This window comes from Monodon monoceros, unplaced genomic scaffold (assembly GCF_005190385.1).
Source record: "Monodon monoceros isolate NGI ecotype Baffin Bay Population unplaced genomic scaffold, NGI_Narwhal_1 Super_Scaffold_19, whole genome shotgun sequence".
NCBI classification, from domain to species: domain Eukaryota; kingdom Metazoa; phylum Chordata; class Mammalia; order Artiodactyla; family Monodontidae; genus Monodon; species Monodon monoceros.
The window spans coordinates 65,580,750-65,593,818 of record NW_021703775.1 but is presented as its reverse complement, the minus strand read 5'-3'; the positions used below and the strand labels follow the sequence as shown (position 1 = coordinate 65,593,818).

The 13,069-nt window shown below is 50.3% G+C and overlaps 1 protein-coding gene across 2 annotated transcripts in view; it reads right to left on the bottom strand.

The window, feature by feature from the left end:
• ALK (ALK receptor tyrosine kinase) overlaps positions 1 to 13,069 on the bottom strand; it is a 729,733-nt gene that overhangs the window by 62,891 nt on the left and 653,773 nt on the right. For both annotated transcript variants that reach the window (XM_029231576.1, XM_029231577.1), the window contains exons 11-12: positions 9,281 to 9,375; positions 8,982 to 9,110 (exon numbers count right to left, since the gene is read on the bottom strand). In XM_029231576.1, the coding sequence (XP_029087409.1) occupies positions 8,982 to 9,110; positions 9,281 to 9,375 (224 nt within the window). The remainder of the gene's footprint in view (positions 1 to 8,981; positions 9,111 to 9,280; positions 9,376 to 13,069) is intronic.

Genomic DNA, 13,069 nt, shown 5'->3' with positions numbered 1-13,069 from the left:
AGAAAAAAAAATAGAAAAAAGAGAGTAGGCCAAACGCCAGCCGCCAAACCCACCTGAGGGGTTAGAAGAGAGAGCTCACACATGCTGTGGGTACTGTGCATGCTTCAAAGGAAGCACCTTTGACCCTTTGGAGTTCTTGTATTAGGGTTAGAACGTCATAGGATGGAGTGGACCAGAGGCGTTCTGGTGGTACAAATGGATGTGTCGAAAGGCAAATTTTGTCTTACTCGTGACTGCACAGCAGAGAGGGGGTAGGCTCCCAAGGAGCCGGCACACACCTTCACACACTCGCACACACACCAGCACACACTCATGCTCGCACACCCACACCCACATAACTGAGAGGCAGGGAGCCCTGCAGTGTCTCTAAGGAAACACACTGCTCCTTAGCAGTGTGGACACGCCACTGGCCCCATGGTTGAGGGAGCCAATCAGCTGATAGACTGAATGGTCTAGCTAGTAGGCTCCAAGTCATAAATCTGGGTGAAGGAAAAGAAATACTCCTCTTTTTCAGGGAGCTCTTCTGAGGCCCAGGAGTTTTTCTGACTTTCAGCTGGGTTGCTGAAGAAGCCCAAGCTGTACGTTATTTTCCTTACTTGTGAACATTAATCCCAGAACTGGATCATTGAGTCTGTCAGTCACTCAATAAAAAATAACAATGAAAAGAATAAAATATACTCTCACATTATTATGAAGTCAATGTCAATACTCACTATAAAAACCAAATCGGGCCTCTCAGATCCAACCACCTGGGACTTGTTTGAAAAGCTCTCCCCGGAGAAAGTCCTGAAGTCCCCATTATTTCTGAGATCTTGACAAGCTTTAAAAGACTAGAAACACTCTTTCAATTTATACTGATGAGTGGGCCTTTTGGGGGGCAATCTTCTATGTCCTTACTCAAGTCACATATTTCCCCCAAGTGGAGTTTGAGGGTTTAACCTACAAATTGATGATCAGCTGGGTTGGGGGAATTGATTGAACAAAAGGACCCAACATGCAAAATACTGCCCCCTTTTTTCTTAAGACAGTTAGCTTTAAGAGGGCAAAAACTAGAATGTGCTTGAAACTTCCGCAAAAAAATTAAGGAGTGCCCAGAACACATACTTATATACAAATAAAAGAGTGCACAGCTCATAGGTGGTGAAGGAGGATTATAAATACACTGAAAGTGTATAGAAGGCAACATATGAGGGACAAGTGAACTGGCTCAGTCTTTTCTGTTATGTAGTTTAATAATGTTAATAATAATATCACACATTTTATATTAGCATATTCTTTTGTACCTTTCAAAGCAAATGATCTCATTTGCTCACTACAATAGCCAGCTCTGAAAAAGAACTGTGGCAGGTAATTATTATCACTACTTTATGAATAAAGAAAAAACTGGGGCTCAGAATGTTTGACTCTCCTGAAGTCCCGCAGCTGGAACCACGGTCTCTAGAATTCTTTGTTGATCCATTTTCCATTCTGCTATGGACTGGCACTCAGTAGGTACTTAGCGAATATTTAAGTGTCTGTGGAATGTTGAACAGAGAGGCTTGAGATTGCTGCCGGGAATCCTGCCCATCAGAATCCACAATGAGCTCTCAAAGCTTCCCGGTGATTGGTTGACACACAAAAGCCACTGCAGGTAGGCTGTCAGGTGGCCCCAGTGATCTCTACCTCCTGGTAGCCACACCCTTGCATAATCCCTTCCCTTTGAGTGTGGGCGAGACCTGTGAGTTGCTTCTAACCAACAGAATGTGACAAAGGTGACAGGATGTTATATTCATGACTATGTTACATAAGATTGTAACTTCCATCTTGCTAGTAGACTCCCTATTTCTCTGTCTCTGTCTCTCTTTCTCTTTCTCATCATTAGCTTCTCCAGGAATTGCCAACAACCATGTGAGCTTGGGAGTAATTCGTTCCCCAATTGAGCTTTCAGATGAGACCCAGCCCTGGCTAACATCTTATGCAAGCTTATGAGAAACTATGAAGCAGAGGACCCAGCTAAGCTGTGCCTGGTTTCTTGACCCACAGAAACTGATATAACAAATGTGTGTTGTTTTAAGCCACTATATTTTTATGGTAGTTCATTACAAAGCAATAGATACGTATCTGTATACCCCAAAGCCCTCCCCAGAAGCCAATGCTTTCTTTGGCCTCATCTTCTTGGTAAGCACCCAGTGTGGAGGGCGCTGGTGGGCCCATTTATTCCCTGTGCCCTCTCTCTTCTCCCTGACTCAGTGATGGCTAAGGTGATTCCACCTCTTGTTCCTTTTCCTCTTGGCAATGTAGGGGCAAGCAGGGAGGAACCGCCTTTTGGGATCTAGAGTTAGCATTTCAGCCTTTCTCCCCCTAGTTCCACTGTCCGGCTCTGGGTCCAGATAAATTTAAAAAAACCTCTCTGTCCAGGATCACTGAAGCTTTGCTGTAACAAGCAAAGAGCTGAATAGGCTCCAAGGGGCTGCAGGGTTATTTTGCAGGCAGAACAAGCAAGTCTGAGAGAAGGACGATAATTAAAAGCGGACTTCCCAAATAACAAGTGCTTAACGCACCTGCACTGATGGAGGGGCCTTTGCGTCCTGTTAGTCTTGGAGCTAAATGATCTTAATCAAGGCGTGCTGAGCTCAGAGTTCCCAGGGCATTTATTGTCTCTCACTTATGTAATCTTTCACTAAAACAAATGGGAAAAACAACATGTTTTCTCAGGCCAGCCAGGAGAGAGAAAGGCAATGGGTCCTCTCTGCTACTGAGAGGAACCACGGCATGGCGTGAAGGCATTTTGTCTGCAGCTTCGCCATAATGCCAACCAGCACGTCGTATTAGACTGGAGGTTCGTGAAGCGTTTTTGAGTCTGCCAGAGCTGGATGCTGCTGCGCTATTTTTCCAGTGGGGCCCAGGCTCGGGCAGTTATGAAGTACACTGTTGATTCCTTGCTTTCTCAAAGGACACTGAATTTCTTTTCAAAAATGATGATCAGTTCAGCATAATTTGCAATGCACCAGTCTTGGATGGAGACCCTTTCACCATCCAGGGCAGGATAAAGGCAGAGCCGGGGAGTGGGGGCCCCTGTCCTAATTCCAGCTGTGATCAGAATTGGACACCTGAAAAGGGATGCAGAGACTCCCTTGTACTGGGGTAACAGTGGCTTCATGTCAGGCTTATGTGGACCCCGCTCTGGGTGGTACATTTTCCATGAGGGGCACTTTGGCTTGTTCCCAGCTGCAGGCCCCAGGGCACCCAGCACAGGACAGGGCACGGGGCAGGCACCAGCACAGGCCTGTTAAATTAAACTCGGCTCGATGTGATTTTTTTTTTTTTCTAGGAGAGAGATTCAGGGAATTGTGAACACATTAGCTAGAAAGCAATGAGGTTTTCTGTGTTGAATGCTGAGCTGAATCTCCTCGTGGAAGGAGAAGGTGGATGTAGCCAGTCTGGATGTAGCGAGAGCTTCTCCCTAACCGCGGTCAGCAGCTGGGTGGTATCTGGGATTGCTCCTAGCGGGCATGGGGCTAGAGCGGGAGGACTTTGGGGTGAGCCGGCTGGAGTGGGAGCCCTGGCTCCACAGCTGATCGGTGAGGTAAGCCGCATAACCTTTCTGATCCTGTCTCCCCAGTTCTAAAATGGGGAGAATAACGACAGCTCATGTAGCTCACTTGGGGTCAAGCACCTCCCTAAGCCCTTGACACCGATTCACTTATGTGATCCTTTCCTCAAACCTATGAGATGGAAGCCCTAACAATATAAGCGCCACTTTTCTGGATGTGAGGAAACAAAGGCACAGAAAGGGGAAGTGAGTGGCTTTAAGTCGGTGGCAGGGCTGGGAGCTGGACCGTGATGTCTCTCCCGGGGGACTGGTGGGGAGAGCCTGTAAGGATCACGTAAGAGACGCCGAGTGTGCTTAATAGCTGGAGACGGGCGTGCAGAGGGAAGGGGGCCGTCTGCGAACCCGTGAAGCTCTGCTGCCAGTGGGTGCTCTGCTCAGGGAGCGTGGCTTCTTATCCAGCCTTCAGTTCCTCCCTGTCACCGTCACCGGGTCCCTGCAGAAGTGCTGTCTCTCCCTCGGCCACCAAGCAGCCCCTCGGCCTTGGTGTCGGCCACCTCCTGGGGATGCTGACTGGCTCCCCGGCTTGCAAAGCCTCTTGCTCTGGGGGGGACTTGTTAACATGAGTAACAGGGATTGTGAGTCACGAATTAGTTCCAAGCTACCTCTCTCCCTGGAGCACAGCCGCGCTAGCTCCTGGGGAAGGGAGCTGCACCCAAACGAAGAGTGACGTCCTAATTGGAGGGCGACGAGCCTGCCGCAGTGACTGGGGGCCCACGAGCCTTGTTAGAGCTGGTGCTTCATGCGTTATCACTAGTACTCTGGCTATAAATAGGTGATAATCTAAAATCAGTGGATAAGAGAGAACGCGCAGCACATGGTTAAACAGCAGGCCAGCTGAGCAGGGAAACGGCCAGTGCCCGAACGGGTGCCAAGGATTATATCTACAGCCCCGTGCCGGCGCAGCTCTCAAAGAGGGGCTCCCCGCAGTTGAATGGGTGCCGACAGAAGTGCCTTTCACGTGCACCCACGAAGGTTGGGGTGCACGGAGAGACGCAAATTAGCTGCAATGATCAGCTTTCTTACATGTGCGGAGGTGCATTGTACGCCTGGTGTGCTGTTTTGAATGTTAGTGAAGATGCCTATGTGCTCTGTTTAAGCAAAAACTGACATTTTCAGTTCAGGGTTTTTCAAAGAGAGGTTCCTCTAGAAGACCCATTCAACAGTGGGATTCCTTTAAGGTTTCTTGAAGGAAACTTTGCCCTTCCAAATGTTATTTGACTTAGAAAACCTTACTTTGCATGTGATTTTAACCTTTTACACAACTTGTATAACTTAGAGCAAGTTACTTCCTCTCTGTGGGCCTCAAGTTCCTCACCTGTAAATGGAGGGTAATATTATAGTACGAGCAAATGAGATAATGCATGTGAAAGAGCCCAGCACATGGCGGTGCTCAGTGATAGTGGTTATTATTGTTGTGTAAAGAGGAGACGCATGAGGCGAGGCCTTTACTGTCTGAGAGCTGAACCCTCGGAGGATGCTGTGTGGCCTTGAGCCTGCCTCCTCTCCATCCCAAGGTCCACGCCCATCTGCATCGAGGAGGTCGGGCTGCAGACTGGGGTTCCTAAACTCTGTTTCAAACCAGGTTTTCCTTGTGAGTTTGTTAAAAAGGCAGAGCTTGACCTCTCATTCTCAGACATTAAGGTTACACAGGTCCGTGGGGCCCAGGAATCAGCATTTTAACCAGGAGCGCTTGTGGGTCCTCCCTCCCCCAGCCAGGTAACCAGAAGCAGATGACGTGATGACACAGAGAAACCCTGGGCCAGATCTAGGTCCCCAGCAGCCGACCTGCTCGCTGCTGCGTTCATGCCGTCCCAGTTCGTCACTGGTTATTTCTGGAAGAAGCTGTTAATGATACAATGAACTTAGGATTCTACTCTGAGGTCCCCCCGGAGTGACTGGGGCTTCTACCTTTACTTGTTGCCTGTCCTCCCAACACTTTGGGGGCCTCCTGCCTTCAAAACTGGCACACAGTAAAGAGCCACGGCTAAAGCAGGGATGCCAGCCGCCTCTGTACCGCCAACCTGGCATGAGGTTGTCTGCAAGGCCAACAGCTGATAAGACGATAGGATTTTCTGCAACTGGATGAGATACATATATTTCTTTAGGAACTGGGTACATCTTCACTAATGGGGTATGCCGCTGAAATGAGCTTGGCTGGGCCTGCAGGTGCGAAAGGCTCTGATGGAAACAAAGACCCCCAGTGAGTGAGAAGACAGTTCTGAGTGAGCGAGGCCAGGCCCTGAGAAGCCTGCCTTCCAATAATGCTGTCATCCCCAGAACGGTGTGCTTGGAGCATAATGGCTCTAGCTACAAATTCTATTAACTCTAATAGTTGTTCTGTGGTGAATGGATAAATGCATTTAGCAGAGATAGACCCAATCAATTTATGTGAAACACATAAAGCTTTCTCATTGGAATTGGCATCTGTTCTTGAATCGTAGGAGTGTGTGTGGAAATGGACAGTGTGTCACCCTCACTTCTGGGCACATTAGCAGTGGGCCAAGGAGAGTTCTGGCTCCCTTATGCCATATCCCCTCAGCTCTTAGAACCATGGAGCTGGGGATGGCGAGGGACCTGGAGACTGTCTACTTCAACCTTGATTTTCAAAAGTAGCAGTTTTCTTTCCTTTGTCTGCGTTATTCCCTCAAACACGAACTGTTACCTGAGGGTTTGCTGACATGCCCCAGCCATCAGATGAGGGGATGGAAGGCCGGACAGAGGTGAGACCTGTCTTAGGACCACAGCTTGCTAGTGTGGGTCAGCCAGGAGTTCTGACTCCTGGTCCAGTGCTCTTTTCCACACATTTTTAATTGTCTCCCCACCAACCTTTGGCAAAGACGTGTATTCAGAATGCAGTAAACAAACTGTCACCAACCAACTCAAAGGCAAGACTGTGGCTCGATGCCAGGGTTCTGCAAGTTATGGAAACCTGTGGGTTGGGCTTGTTTGCATGTAGACTGAGCTGATTCCATCCTGCCCTCCTACACAATATGTAAGCTCAAAAGAGAAGGAGAGATGGGTTAGGAAGCCGAGGCAGAGTCATCTGGCCCGGGGTCGGGGCAGGGTCCTGCCTGTCCTTACCTGGGCTTTTAGAGAGAGAGAAGGTGACAGAGCCTGCATTCACCTCCTCAGCCCTAGTGGTCATTACTGCTGGGGGGCGGGGCGGGGGAGAGAGAGAGAGAGAGAGAGAGAGAGAGAGAGAGAGAGCGCGCGTGAGCTCTGCAGCCTGTGATTGCTGTCTATATGGTTAGTGTGACTGTATGTGCAAAGCGGACAAACGTAATTTCTCAGCCTTAATACTTGCCCCATTTCTCTCTCAGTTTCTTCATCTGATTAGGTGAAGTGACTCAGAGGCTTCCGAGCATGTTCCGTGAAGCACCTGGACAGGCTATTCCCTGCCTGGATGCTACAGCGGCTCAGCTCTGCCCCGTGGGCTGGGCGCAAGGAAATCCCCAGACCCAGAGTGTCAGGCCCTCATCAGAGGGAAGGGCTGGCTTGGGGGACGTGAGGAGTGTTTAGAAATTTGGAAGCTTTGTGAGCGACGGTTTTCAGAAGACCCAACTGGCGTTTGCATTTCTAGGAGTTGCTCGAAAGCCTGCCGGGAGGAGAGTGGAAATGCCACCAGCCACCCTTGTTCCAAGCCCAGCAGAAACTGACAGTGCTGAACTTGGGGGAGAAAATCTTATTATCCAGCCTCCTCTGTCCTTTGTCGGGATGGCTGGGAGCAGATCTGTTTACTGATCATGCAGGGGCTCTCGTCTGGGCCACTCTCCCAGCTCTTTTCCGTTTGTAGCATTGATCTCTGATAGGAGAATTAGATACTCGAAGTAGCTCAGCTGGCTGAAGAGTGCAGACTTCAGGGCTACGTCCGGGCCCTGTTTCCTACCAGCTGTGGGATGTTTACATTCTTCCCCATCATCGCTCTCCTCCCTGCAGTTCTAGTAACAGCAGCGGGCCCTGGGCCAGAGTGAGGACTAGAGGAGTAGATGTGTGAGATGCCCCAGCCCAGGGTCAGGTGTGCTCACTGACTGTTCTTTCCTTCCCCTTCCCTCTGCCCCCAGCCCCCCCTTCCTCTCCAGGGACCTCTCCCGGGTAGAAGCTCTGAGTTAGGTTAAGCTTGTCAACTACAAATTGGCACCTGGCATCTACCTCTACAAGGATCAGATCAAAAGCTGCTGTGACCGCTGACCTTCAGCAGCCACCCTGAAAGGAGTTCAGGGGGTCGGTCAGGAATGAGACACTCTGTGCTCTAAAGCACTGGCAGAACAGGCCTTCAAATAGATACTTTCAGGAGAATTTTTTTTTTTTTTTTTTTCTTTTTGCGGAACGCGGGCCTCTCACTGTTGTGGCCTCTCCCGTCGCGGAGCACAGGCTCCGGACGTGCAGGCTCAGCGGCCATGGCTCACGGGCCCAGCCGCTCTGCGGCATGTGGGACCCTCCCGGACCAGGGCACGAACCCGTGTCCCCTGCATCGGCAGGCGGACTCTCAACCACTGTGCCACCAGGGAAGCCACAGGAGAATATTTTATGAGCCCAATCCTTGCATCTCCTTATATCTAGAGAAAGCACTAAAATCTTTCGTGCTGATGTCTGCTCCTTGTGGCTAGCTGTAACCTTCATGAGACTAGCAGCAACCTTCTGCAAAAATGTGTGCTGCACTGCACGTGCTCCCCCTTCACCAAAATCACATATACACTGACTGTCCCCCCTGCCTCTTCAGAGCAGTCTCTCAGAGCTACGTGAAATGCTGTCTCCTGGGCTATCGTCCTCATATTGCCCCAAACAAAACTTAATGAGAAGTCACACCCACAGTTTAGGGCCAGAGGCTGAAGAGGCCTGTGTTTGAAGCAGCAAGGGCCCCACGAGAAGTCCTTCAGCACAGGGGATGCTGAATTAAACAGCTTCAGAAGGGAGCCAAGCTTTGGGGAAATGCGGTGAACCTGAAGCTTTGGGGGGGTTTTACCACTAATGAGCTAGTCTGCCTTTGAGCAACGGATAACCTTGGCCTTGGGCCCGGCCCTCTTTATGAGGAGAAGAAATCGATGGAAGGTTTGCTTTGTTCAGTAAATGGGGAGTGGTTTCGAAGGACTGAGTTGAGAGAAGGGTACCAGCTTGGTTCCCCTGTTTGTGCCGGGGCCTGGGTACTTCCCAGCCATGGAGGACAGTTGCTCCTTTGCACAACTTTCAGAAGCTCCGTTTCCCCAGGGAATAGGACAACCAAACAGCTTCCTCTTGGAGCCCAGTAGCCAGGGTGTAGGTGATGTTCTTTCTAAAGGTCGACTATTTTATTCTATAAACACCTCTCCCCACCCCAATCACAGCACATACCTTTCTTCTACCTTTTGCAACATAAGATCACTTTGCTCAGATATGTAAGTTGAACCCTTACCTGTAGGGTCAAAGATGGGGTTCTCTTTTGGTGTGTTTTCCCAGGGTTTTGTCTCCTTGTTTGGGTTTCCCTCAAACAGATTTCTTGACTTGGGTGCCGTAGTCTGCAGCATCTTGTCCTCCCCACCAACTAGAATAGAGAAGACCCCACGGGCTGAGTTAAGTGAGGTTCGGTTTAAGGGAGAGAGATGAGCATGCCCCGGGGAAGGTGGCAGAGACCATGGGCTTGGGTCTAGGAGGGATTGTGAGGCCCAGGATAGCCTGGGTTGGGGGCAAGTGCTGGGGACAGAGTGCACTCACTGGTGAGGTAGCAGTCCAGGCTGATGGAGATATTGTTGAAAGCCACGGTGGCTCTGGATCCTTGTTCCCACCAGGCAACGATCTGCAACCAGAACCTGTAAGCGTGTGAAGAGGAGTGGGTGTGAGAAACTACGCGGGTGGGTCATGTCCTGGATTCAACGTCCAGCACGATCCCAATGGGCACTGATGACCCGGCTCGCAACTGTAGCTGTTATCAGCCTCATCTAATCTCAGGGAGGCGGCGAGGGGGGAGCAGTCAACATCTCCCTGCTTCTCCAGCACAGGGCACTTCCCTTTCTGAGGGACTGCTCTGTAGGTTAATGGAATTTGGAGCTTGGGGCCTGAGACCAGGGCTCCCAGTTACTCTGAGGAGACCTCTTGTGCGTTCTGGGTGTGCAGGGTGGGCAGAAGGGCTAGGCTTCGTATCAGCTGGTGCTCACAGGCGGGGCTGAAGACATTATTAAACTATTGAGATGCTTCTGTGCCGGCTGATAAAGCGCCTCTGTCCCCCATGTGTCCTCTGCTTGTTGACTGCCTCAGGCAGCATGGCTCTGTCCCTGGAGCCCCCTGGATTCCTCATTATCCAGCAACTGAAAGGTTAGCTCCTCACACAGAGGGGGATCTCGAGGAGCCCACGTCTTGTTCATCAGTTCTGACTGGGGTTGGCCTCTGCAGTGTCCGACTGATTGTTCAATATTAAATGATTGGAGTGTGGTCCCTGGGAGTGTTTGTAAGCAACACAGAGGGGGCCATAAGTGTTAACAGAAAACCCATGACGTACTGTTTCCTTCTATCTCTTTCACAGCCTTGGAGGATCAGGTCCTGGGACTGTGGCCAGGGAAGGCTTTAGAGTGGGATAAATAGAAAATACCTTTGGTTCATCTGTTTCCTGGGAAGTCATCCTCCTGGAAGACTTCAGGTAGCCAGCCCTGTCCTGCTGTAAAGTGAGTTTCCTGAGAACTTAAAAACCCTCTCCCACCTTTCAGAAAGTCAATCCAGCGTGACCTTGGATTGCACAGAAGCATGCACAGTCTCTGGTGTGGATGTTAAAATATCAAGAGAGCCAACCCATGCCCGCCAGTTGGTGACTGGATAAACCACGTATGCGGTGGCCATACAATGGAATGCTACTCCCCAATATAAAAGAGTGGGCATGGTTACAGGCTATAAAATGGATAGACCTCAAAAACATTACGCTAAGTTAAAGAAGCCAGACAGTAATTAAAGGCCTCACGACACCATCTACATTTTCCCATTTATATGAAACGTATAGAAGAGGCAAATCTATAGAGGTTGAAAGCAGACTAGCGGTTGCCTGGGAAGGCGAACAGTATTGACTGTAAACCAACACAGGGGGTCTTTTTGGGGGGACGAAAACATTCTGCAACTGGATTGTGCTGTTCTTTGCACAACTCTGTCCATTTCCTAAAGGTCATTGATGTGCACACTGAAAACAGGTGAATTGATGGTATGTAAATTATAGTTCAAAAATGCTGGTAAAACAGAAGGGGAGAGGAAACTCAGACAGTGGAGTTGGCAGTGTGGGGTAGCAAGAGAACACAGAAGTGCTGGCAGGAGTGGGAGATTAACAGCATGCAGAAGGCGGGGCAAAGAGAGCAGAGCAAACACAGGAAACAGCCTTAGCAGAGGGAGGAAAGGCACAAAGGAAAGAAACCTGAGGAGGAAGAATGTCTGCCTATGATTTGCAGTGAGGGCAGCAAAGCTTTATAGTCAGTGCGCGAACTGCCACAGAGGCCGGAAGCCCCCATCGTGCCCGTGAGCGGATGACCTCTGATCCACACGTAGAAGGGCTCAACGCTGGGACCGGAGAAGAATTACTGCCTCTTGCGGGGGAAAGACTTGAAAACAAAATCAAACTTTTATCTAAATAGTGTGTTTGTGATCAATTATTCTTAACCAAGCTACTCCGTAAATCCGTCTATGCCTTTACCTGTCTTATGAAATCTGGTCGATCACAAATAATCCTTCTTATTTGAAAGTCACGATTAGGGGACCCAAACCTGGTTTGATTCTGAAGAGGAAATGCCTGAACCTGCTGTACTCACGCCAACCGCACTGGCGCCTTCAGGCCATATTCCCCATGATGGGGCCCACGTGCCTCCATTAGGATAGACCGGTACAGAGGGCTGGTGGTTGGTTGGGCTTGGAAAGAAGAGTACCCAGTGGAGAATCCCCAAATCCTGTTCTGGGCTGGATGACTGTGCATGAGGGGTCAAACCCACCCAACTTGTCCAGCCAGCTGTTGGCACCTGGCACATGCCTCTGAGAGGCATCTTTCATGATGACCTTGGTAAGCACCCACTGAAAGGATTTTCGTTTCACGTACACCTCTCATGTATGTGTATCGGGTCCTACTTCAGACCTATAAGGGATTCTAAAAGAAATCAGACAAGATGCTGCATTCAAGTTGCTTGCTGACCAGTGGAGAGACAAAGGGTGTTTATGTAGGTGTAGAATCAGTTAGAAGGAGGTGGATACCATGTGAGAGGTGCCGGTAAGATGCTCTGAGAGCTCAGAGGAAGGAAGAATTCCACCAGGCTGTGGAGATGGGGAGTACACCTGCACTGGGTTTCTCCACGAGTCTTGGCGAGGTCAGAGGTGTGGTTTTCCTGGATCTCCACAGGGGACATGGTCTACAGATGAACTCCTAGCTGGAGCCTGTGTAACCCCCAGGCACAGCCAGACCTGGGATTCTCAAGGGGCAAACAAGCGCCCTAATATTGCTGTCTCGTTCTCTCTATAGCAGTTGCCAGGGTTAGGGAGAGACTGCTCCCAGGCAGCAAGAAAACAGGTACTTAGAGCTGCTTGGAGAGGGTGACTAGAAAGAATCACGTTCCCTGGTGGAACATCAGGGAGGCAAATCTGCCCGACGCTCCTGCACAGCAGCGGGTAAGGGGCCCTCCGTCCACCTTTCCAATTCTCCACTCAGGCTCATCATGTCCTAGACTGTCCTCCATAGGCCAAGGGACCAGGCCAGGCACCGAGTTCGGTGCTGAGCTGCATCATGGGAGTACTTTCCGGGAGGGCCTGGGGAACATGAGAAAGTAAGTTACACCTGTGTGCCTATCGAGCATGGGGGAGAGGGCCGAAACCCCTGTTTCCCCCTAACTGATCTCTTCCCCTAAATGGATGTCTCCCCTTCCCTCTCTGCTCTCCCTGCCCCTCTCTTGCCTTCCTTCTTATTACTGAGAGATTGGAGCTGCAAAGTTCTCAACCAGCCACTGGGCCTCTTAGCATGGATGGCATGATGCAAGCTGGTGCGGGAATGGTTTCTAAATAGAAGAGTTTCTGAAGTGCTCTGCAAGGCAATGGCAGTGGCAGCTGCTGTTTCAAAGAGTTTGATTGACACTGGGAATTGCACATACTTTGAGTCAGGAACACTCATAACAATCAGGGAAGACTCAGTCAGATGCCGAATCAGATGTAAACATGTGTCCACCCAGGAGGCCACGCTGCCAACCCTCCCCCAAATGCTCCAGGCTCTGGAGGATGCAGGGAGGGGACAGGTGGGACAAAGGTGGGTCAGGCTGGGAAGTGGGGGGGGGGCAGGGGTGAAGCAGAGGCAGTTGGGGAGTGGGGTCTGGGGATGGTGGGGCAGGGAGGGAACAGAAGACCCAACCTAGGAGCTTCTTTTCTGTGGGACCACTAGCCAAGAGACCAGGTGGCGATCAGGGCCACCCAGATCCAGCCTTCTCTACTTTGGATGATACCTCACAGAGGATCTTTGCCTGAACCTCAGGTGAAGAAGAGTTTGTTCCTGGCTCTGCT